The sequence below is a fragment of the Toxotes jaculatrix genome, chromosome 20, assembly GCF_017976425.1.
Source record: "Toxotes jaculatrix isolate fToxJac2 chromosome 20, fToxJac2.pri, whole genome shotgun sequence".
NCBI classification, from domain to species: Eukaryota; Metazoa; Chordata; class Actinopteri; family Toxotidae; genus Toxotes; species Toxotes jaculatrix.
This window is the reverse complement of record NC_054413.1, coordinates 972,785-982,296: the sequence shown is the minus strand read 5'-3', so window position 1 is coordinate 982,296 and position 9,512 is coordinate 972,785. Positions and strand designations below refer to the sequence as shown.

At 40.9% G+C, this 9,512-nt stretch overlaps 2 protein-coding genes across 5 annotated transcripts in view; one reads left to right on the top strand and one right to left on the bottom strand.

Moving 5' to 3' along the window:
* The window catches only part of LOC121200363 (protein NLRC3-like), a 567,821-nt gene that overhangs the window by 299,766 nt on the left and 258,543 nt on the right, over positions 1–9,512 (top strand). The window lies entirely within an intron of this gene.
* Positions 1–9,512, bottom strand: part of rreb1a (ras responsive element binding protein 1a) — a 57,271-nt gene that overhangs the window by 24,990 nt on the left and 22,769 nt on the right. For 3 of the 4 annotated variants that reach the window (XM_041065620.1, XM_041065616.1, XM_041065617.1), the window contains exon 2: positions 8,220–8,334. The exons of the other annotated variant lie outside the window; for it this stretch is intronic. Coding sequence is in view for 2 of the 3 variants with exons in the window: in XM_041065616.1 (XP_040921550.1) it covers positions 8,220–8,334 (115 nt within the window). In the remaining variant the exon portion in view is untranslated. The remainder of the gene's footprint in view (positions 1–8,219; positions 8,335–9,512) is intronic. 4 annotated transcript variants of the gene reach the window in all.

The window sequence follows — 9,512 nt, the reverse complement described above, 5'->3', positions numbered from 1 at the left end:
GTGTGTGTTATGTGTGTTGTGTGTGTGTGTGTGTGTGTGTGTGTGTGTTGTGTTTGCTCTGACCTCTCCTTGTATCACTGCTCTTACATGACAAACTGTAACATGGTTGTGGCAGGTGCATCAACACACACACACGCACACACGCACACACACGCACACACACGCACACACACACGCACACACACACGCACACACACACATCTGAAGCTTATCCCCGGATTGTTTTTTACATTAGCATCATTCATCTTCAGCACACGCGCGCACACACATGCTCTCGGACGTTGTGATTGGCTGATGGAGTGCTCAGGCAGCACTTTTTACAGCCTGCAGAAACGAACGGCAACAGATGGCTGCAAGAGGAGAGAGGTGGAGGAGGGAGGATGGCTGGAGAGGAGGGGATGGCAAGGAGAGAAGGAGGGAAGATTAGGTTTGCTCAAGGAAGAAAGGATGAAGGATTGGCAGACTGGAAGGAAGATGGAAAGAAAGAAGAAAATGTGGGGGGTGAACAGAGAGAAATCAGGAAGGAAGAGAGAAAAGAAGGATGTAAGAGAAAGAAAGAAAGAAAGCAAAAAGTCTTCTCTTGTCCAGTCTAACTCATTTTTGACCCTCTGCTGATTTTATTTTTTAATTACATGATTAGTTTGGTCTGTAAAATGTTAAAATAAAATAGTAAAAAAAAACAAAAAAACCATACTTTCCCGGCGCCCACTGTGATGTTCTCTAACAGCTTCCTGTTTGATCAGCAGTCACCAATTATTGTTCTGTTTTCCGCTCTATGTCTTATATAAAACACTCTGAAATGTCTTTCTGTTGAAAGGTCCTGTACAAACAGCAACACATGTCGACCTGTTGGTGGCGCTAGAGGAAAAGTCAGGGAATCACCAAAATCAGCAGAATTTATCCTCTGCAAAACATGAATGTTTGTACTCAATTTCATGGACATCCATTTCAGTCTGAAGCAAACAGTTTGAAAAACATTAAAAATCTATTTAATTGTGTGTTAAAAGCATCATAAACCGCCCCAGTTCTGATCAATAACTATTAATCTCTCAGTTTTAATCAAACCCGCTCCCAGTGTGTGTGGGCAGTGTGTACATGTCTGTCTACACTACATGTACATGACTCTGTGGATGAATACACTGTGTGTGTGTGTGTGTGTGTGTGTGCGCCATAGCTGATGTTACTACATCTGTTCCCAGCCATCATTCTCACACCAACTTTGACACTCCCTCCTGACTCACACACATACACGCACACACACACACACACGCACGCACGCACACACACACACACACACACACACACACACACACACACACACACACACACACACACACACACAACAGCACTGACATTCTTGCACATCAATGCAAAAGCAGAAAAAAAAGGTCACCGTGTGGGAGCCAGGGACTAAATGGATGTATCTGTGTGTGAGTGTGTGTGTGTTTGTATGACTGTGTCTGTGTGATGGAAAACTTGTCTCTCTGAGCCAAAGTGCTGCACACAAAGAACGCTGCTCCATTTCTCCATCCCTGCCTCCTCTTTCCTTCTCTCTAACTTCATTCCTCCATCCCCTTCTTCTTCCTGCCTCCTCCTCTTCCTCCCAACTTTATGCTTTATGTCTCCCAGTTTCCTACTTTTTCCTCAGTCTGTGTTCCTGCTTCAGTTTTTTCTTTAAACAATCCCCTGGAAACGTAGGACTCTCCTGGCACCGTCAGGTTTAACTGTCTGAGAAATCAGGTTTTGTTTGGCATTTTTGCTGAAGGGTCTAAATGCTACAGGTCCCCTGACCCTCAGGCACCACTGCCATGAAGACACGGCCAGTCAGACGCATGAATCAGAACAGCAGGTATTTCAAAACGCTTCATCATTATTGTTGAGAAGTTTTAACCACAAGTTAGGAAACTCTTCCCGAAAACGCCAACAAATCTCGCTTGGTGCTAAATGATAGAGATGCCAAAAAACCCAGACAAACACAAACTCCTTGTGTTAGCCAGAGCCTGTCATTCAACACAATTAAAGCCAGATTTAATACAATAAACAAAATTTTAAGCTACATAATCAAGACTCACACAACCAGTTAACATTGTCCTGAAACACAGAAATCTTTCCCATCACTGCTATCCATCCCACATCAACACTGTGTTCATGGCAGAACAGCTGGGAAGTCAACAGAAAAACAGCATAAAACTGAACAGCTAAATATGGCAGAGATGTACTGGTCCATTATTTTCTATATAGATCTTAAACTCACCAAAAGACAAAAAGAGAAGCTGTCTTTGAAGTCTTTTTTTTTTTTTTTTTTTTTTTACCTCTGTTCACCAGTTAGAGTTAACTGCTGTTGCCCTGGTTACCTGCAGTTTAATAACACCTAGGCACTGTTACAGAATCTGATTTAACACCAAACTAACAAGCAGCAAAGCAGCTACCAGCCACCAAATAATCAGTTCATTCACCGTTTCCAGCTTCTCAAATGTGAGTATTTGCTCGTTTTCTTAATTGTCTATGATGTTAAACTAAATATTTTGGGGTTTTGGGCTACTGGTTGGACAAAATAAGCAATCTGAATATGTCACCTTGTGCTTTAGTAAATTGTTATGAGCATTTTAAACCTTTTCTATGGCATTTTTAGGCCAAATACTAGTCAGTGTCAGCCACTGAAATCAGTAGAAGACAAAAATATTTGCATTTTTAAACAGCATATAAACATTCAGTTAATGGTTTATAGTGCAACTTCATAGGTATAAATTTATACTGCTTGGTAGTAAAGAATGAATGAATGAAAAGTGAACTAATAGGACAGTAAAGAATTAAACAGTAGGACACTCTGGTCTGAATGAACTTAACTCTCAAAAAATGTGGCAACTTATTTTTGAACAAGTGTTTGTCTGCCTTGACCTCAGTACCATCTCACAAACTGGAAACCTCAGCTTTTCTGTGCAGGGTGGGAAACATTCAACCACCAGCTACAGGTGTAAAAGCTATTACACTCTGTGGTTCGTAAATGGGTCAGTTCTACCAAATGGCTGGTAACCAGACATCATTCAGTAGTGATTTCATGGTTACATACGTTATATTTTGCAAAAACCTACCTAAAGCAGCTTAGCTCCCCATCTCATTTTCTTGATTTCATAACATAACCTCCAGTGTGTGTGGCACCTGTGTGAAGATGTAACCCAGTGACAGACAGTCATTACAGGGGAGGAGGGATGGTGGAGTGGGGGGTGGATGAATGAAGAGATGGATGGATGTGTGGGATGGAGGGAGACTTGAGGAGGAGGCAGAAAATTTTCCTGTCACCTAAACACCATAAATCCTCTTCGTCCCTGCCTCCTTTCACCTGACATGACAGCTGAGACATAAAATCTGGACAGCAGAGTCCCAGCAGGGGCTTGCTTCAAGTTCCCGTCACTTAACTGCCAGAAAAAAAAAACCCCCGTCCACAAAAGCTTGTGAATCCTAAAAGACTTCTTTTGTTGTTTCATTAACAGTACAATGTCCCTTACTATAATTTAATTCTGTTTGAACAACCAAAAAAATCCTCTGAAATAAGCCTGGTTTTAGCTTTTGTTAGTAGCTGAGGAAGCTAAGTAGCATTGTTTAGAAGTTCGGCATTAAATTTGAGTAAACCAATATTCCTTCAGTTTAATCAAATAATTCATGCTAACTCAAACTTAGGGGCATCCTTGGGAATTCTACTTGTAGAATCTCCAGAAATATAGAAGTTTCTTACTTTCTGGTGAGCTAAATGGCACTAGCTTATACTCCGCTAGCTATTTGGTGTTAGCAGGTAGCATAGTGTTAGCAGGTAACACTGTTAGAGAACAGATACTATCCTCAGAGGCTAACCTCACTGCAGTTCAAAAGTGTTCAGTATTACCCTCTAAAGTAGATCTACATCCCAGTGAACGTGTAACATAAATTCTTGGACACGGAAAGCTCTAGCAGTGTTTCGGTTATTTTCAGTTAGCTAGACAACACTAGCGTGGTTAGCTAGAGGCTGAGCCACGGCTGAAATGTTTATTTCACATAATAACTAAAAAAAATTACATTTTCTCTTTATTTTACTTATTTTTTTTCAGTTGTACCAAAAAAAAAAAAACACAAACTGTATACTTTTAAACCTCTAGTTGTGAACTAAATAGTGTAGCATCATTTACAGCCCCAGAGAGCCAGAGACAAACTGACAAAACTGACACCTGCTGTAGAAAGCAAACAGCACTACAGGACTGTCTCATCCTCAACTGTCTCTTTCTGCTTTTAACTCTTCCTCTTTTTTATCTAACCTTCTCCATTTGTATTTATATCGCTCTCTTCTTGCGAGGTGAGATATTTGTATCAGTGCGTCCTCCTGGGTGTCAGCTAACAGTCTGCGTTTAGCAGTAGAGACGTGAGGAGAAGGATGGAGGGATGTATGGGGAGATAGATGGAGGAGAGGGGGGAGGACAGGATCCGGTGACCATATGTTGGCTATTTATTACCTCTAACTGCTGCTCTTTTTCCATCCATCTACTTCTTCATCTCAGCCTGACTGCAGACATACAGAAAACCAGTCATTCCTTTGCTTTAGCTGCTTTAGCCTAAACTGGTGCTGACTGTGTTTCTTAGCCTCAATCTCCAATTTTAATTATTACCAGCAGTGTGTAACTAAGCTGATGACACTTTATCCAAATACAATCCTTTAAATTTAAGTTAGTATTAGTTTAGCCAGAATTTAAAGATTCACCTCAAACTTTTACACCGAGCTAACTGTGTACCATTACAAAGACGTGGTACTAGCATCTGAAGCTCATTAGAATACATAAGATATCTGTGCTCCATTAGCAGAGTACTGATGCTGGCAGCTGAAGCTGATTAGTTTAAGTCAGCTGGATCAACTTCTCAGCTACAACAGTTTCATTTAATCACTCTTCACTCATAAAATGGCAGCTTGATTCCGCCGTGTTGGAAATTATTTTTTAGAACGACTGAAGTGCAGCACAAAAGAAACGGTGTTTACAGAAACGGTGCAGGTGTTTTAATGGTTTTATTAGAAATGCTGGTATCAAACCTTAAATGAGATACTAGTACCAGAAAAGTCTTTTCTCTTTTTTTTTTTGCACTTGTGGTCTGAAGTATGAGGACATCTTATTACAGAACAGGGCAGCGTTCAGCAGCACAAGCAAAAGTACTGGCTGTTTGATAATTCCTGCGCTAAACATCTAACAACAATCAAACCCCATCAGTTCCAGGTTAGCTCAGCAAAGATGGTTATACCCATCCATATAACCACTTGGTTATATGGCTTAATGATACTGGTTTTAGGCTAAAATCATCTTCACATAATCTACTGCAATTACTTGAAAGAAAAACAGAAAACTTGTTCAATTTAGGCAAACTGAAATGTAGTTTTGGAAAAAAAAAAATCCTGGTTTAAAGTAATAATTACAAAATCAGCCCCACTTACAGTGATTGAGAAAAGTGATGCTGTTATTTCAGCTAATCAGCCCTGTAACCAAACTGGCTGCAGAAACTGAAAGAATCGCTCTCTCTCTTTATCTTTTTCTGTTTCTGAGTCTCTCTCTCAACCACAACAGGAAGCTCACACTCACGGGAGTCACAAGAGAGTGCTTTGCTGCTTCCCCATGTGTGAGCGAGTTCGGGGCAAGAGAGATTGATGGGCATTCTCTCTCTCTCTTTCTCTTTCTCATTGACCTCCCCCCTGCCTTCCCCTTTCCTCCCAAACCACCACCTAACACTCAGCTGCCATTACCCATCCTCCACTGCTCCTCCACTCCTTCCTCCATTCCCCTCGCTGCAGTACTTTGCCCTAACTTGTTAACACACACTTATGAAACTAAACAGAAAATCCCAAGGCGGATACAGTGCTTTTTCTTTAAGCAACATAGACAAAAGTATGTGGACACCCATGTGATCAGATATATGAGATAGCTGATTTAGGAACCTGGCTGCATTAACTGTAATTAGCTGTTGTTTAGTATAACAGTCATTGGAGAAATGTAGCTGCTATTTTTAACCAAAATTATTTTTAACCAAAAGTGCATCTATCCATCCACTACTTTTACTCAAATATTATTATTAAGTTTAGCACATCAAAACAAAAAGCTAGAGGTGCTAATTCAGCTAAGAAAACCTTTGAAAAAGTTGGTACAGCTGACTTAAACCCTTTTGCAATATTTTGAGTTTTTTCTAAATCTGGGTGTTGCCATCCAGCTGCTTTTAAAGCCAAACGTTGGGGTGGGGGTATATTTTTATACATATTTTTGGCCACACGGTATATCTCTTTTCCTTTCTTGGAAATAGATTTTCTTCATACAATTTGACAAATTAAATGCTATTTAAAGTAACACTTTTCATTTCAGGAGTATGTACGTCCTCATGGGACTTATCACTTTGCTAAAGATGAACGCAGCAAAGCAATTTATTTTATTAAATAATTTAATTTGTGTGACAGGTTGTCCACATAGTTTTGGCCACAAAGTGCATCTTCTTTCCATCTTTTCCTTTCTCCCTCCCTGTCTCTCCTTTCCTCCTTTCCTATTGCAAAATTCAAACAATGAAACTGAGTTCTGGTTCAGATTTAGTTCTAAGTTCTTCTGCAAGAGGAAGGCGACAGAATAAACTGTGCATGTGAACAACCCCGACTCTCCCTCTGCTCATCCTCTTCTCTCCTCCCTTTCGTCTTTCTATTCTCCCCCTCGTCTTCTTTCTCTTGCATCATCTTGTCTTTCAGGCTCTTCCCTCTGAGTTTTATACCCTGCAGCTTGGTTACAGATTGACTGGTGTGTGAGTGTGTGTGTTTGCGGTGCAGTGCAGTGGAGTTTAGACCCAACGTGATAAAGTGTTGAGATAGCATTGACGGTGTGTCAGCTCTACTGTACCACATACCAGAGGGGGGAGGCAGAGGGGGGAGGGGAGCGTCTCAGCCAACCACTGAACAGACTGCCTGTGGAAAATGTCTGCCAGCTCTCAGCCAATCAGGATGCAGATTCCTCTACACTCAAACACACATGCATTCATCCTGTCCGTGTCTACCGTCCCATCTTTATGTCTTTAGTTTGCACTTTATGCATAAATAAAATTTTACAAAGAGAAATAAGTAACTGGAAAAAAATCATGTTTACCAAACTTAAATGGCCGCTTGCATTACTCATTTTCTTTATTTGTATCTCTAACTTTTTGTGGAGTTATTTAATTATTTATTAAATTAAATTATTACCAAACCCGCGTGTTCAGCTAGCAGACTAAAATTTAAACCTGTAATATAAACCTGTGTGAGTCCCATGATGAAAGATCATGCTCAGCAGCTTAATCAGTGTGCAGACATTAAACATGACACGTCATGTGACACTAAACAACAATAAAAGGTCTTAGTGAACCACTGATTGGCCCTGCAGCTACAAACACAAACTGCATTAAAATGGAGGCTATGAACAGGCCTAAAACACAAAACCTGTGAATGAGCGTTAAGCTGCAGCGCCTAAGGATCAGCACTGAGTAAACAAATCAGAGAAATCTCCAAACAGAACCAGAAAGAAAGATGGAAATTTTAAGACAGAAAGCCATAATAATGACAGAAACAGAGCCTCGTTAGCAGCACCTACAAGCAAACAAGGTGTCTTCAGTTAGGCTAAATATGCTTCTTCTATTTCAAACCTTCATTTTCTGACAGTGATGTGACGCTGGCAGGTGATCACATGACATAGAGGCAGAGCAAGAAGCAGCAGGTGTTTTTTTTACAGGTGTGTCTTTGTGTTCTTGATTTCTGGTCACAAACAAACTTTTGGAAAAGTGGACGGCGGAGATGTGGAAATATTCAAGGAAGGATGAAGAAGGGAGGGCATAAAAAAATGGGTCAAAGGGACAGTAACTGAGGGGTGACGGCCATGCTGCTGAACGATGGAGGACAGTAAAGAGGAATGTAAGAGGCGGTGGTGCAGCGCGATGCATCAGAAACGATAGATAGATAGATAGACAGATAGATAGATGGATAGATAGATAGATGAGGGAGGAAATGAGGAGAGGAGACCAGAGGAAACAAGGAGAGGAGACAAGTACATGAAGAAAAGATCGATGATATAAAAAAGCGCGGCAGGCAGAGCGATGGTTGTGTTGGTTGTGTTCGACAGCCGGCAGGTTAAAGCGATGGATGAATGAATAAATGGATGAATGAGTAAAGGGATGGAGGGATGAAAGGAGGGAAGGAGGAGCATATTTACCCGTCCTTTTCGTAAAGCAACGTTCGTTCGCTTGTTCGTTCGTTCGTTCGTGTCTCGGGGCGGGGCGGGAGGGGGGCGGGGTTTGTTGTGTGTGTGTCTGCAACCACTGCTCACACTGCAGGGGGAGAGCACAGAGACACAGTCAGTAACACACACACACAACATACACAAACATACAAAGTGATATAGACACAACATATGGACACCAATGAGGTTCATATAAACACGTTTACTTCAGAAAGTCTAAACACTTCATTACCAGTAAAGAGCAAACATCACCACACACCGTCTCCAACACTGTTATAGTTGTAGCTGTGGACGAGCATCGTACTCACAGTAATTTAAGACTGGGTGCTGCCAACAGCAGTCACCACATCCATACACATACACCATAGTTTCCACTGTCAGGTAAAAACTTTGAATCTTGTTATTGTAACTACATGAGAAAAGACACAAAGAAAGATTTATATGGAAAAATCTAAAAAACTGTCACAGTGTTCAAGCTGAAGCAGGGCTGCACATTATGTTGCTGTTTTATTTTATTATTATTAAAAGACTGAAAAATAGTAGGAAAAAGTCCATTGCAACTTCTCAAGAGACTAAGGTTGAGTCCTCTAATGTTTCACCAAAACAAAGAAAAAACAAAAATCTGCTGGAGATTTTTCTGACATTTTTCACTATTAGAGATAGAGCCTGGCAGATCTATGTCTACGCACAGACACCTGTTTGTTTCCAAAGAAAATGTACAGTATATTTTTATTGTACAGGAGGAAAAGTAAGAAGCAGAAACCTCTTCACTGGACTGAAGCACAGAACTGGAAGAGAAGGAAACTTTCCACATACAAAATATACCCACACATCAGTGCACACACAAACAGAACTCCACTTCTGGTATGACACAAAACTGGATCCCTGGTTAAAAGTACAGAGGTCAGTGTGCAGTATTTGTGTGTGTGTGTGTGTGTGTGTCCCACTGTTGCTGTGCTGATACAATCACTGCTGTCAGATAACACAAACTGAACTGTAGAGACGCCGTGCAGGCCCAAAGCAACTCACTACATCATGGGTAACAAAGGAGATACCTGGTATCTGCAGCTAACAAGGACACACTTGGAAGGTAAAGAAGACACCTGGCATCTATGGGCCATAAAAACAAAGGAGGTATCTTACAGTTATGTCAAGCTTTTGTAGTAAAAACTGGTACTTGGCACTGTTGCATTCAGGGTAAAAACACTACTTTAGGAGTCTGGGGGGTAAGCTGAGGTATTTTCATAGCTTCAGCTCAAAAAACAT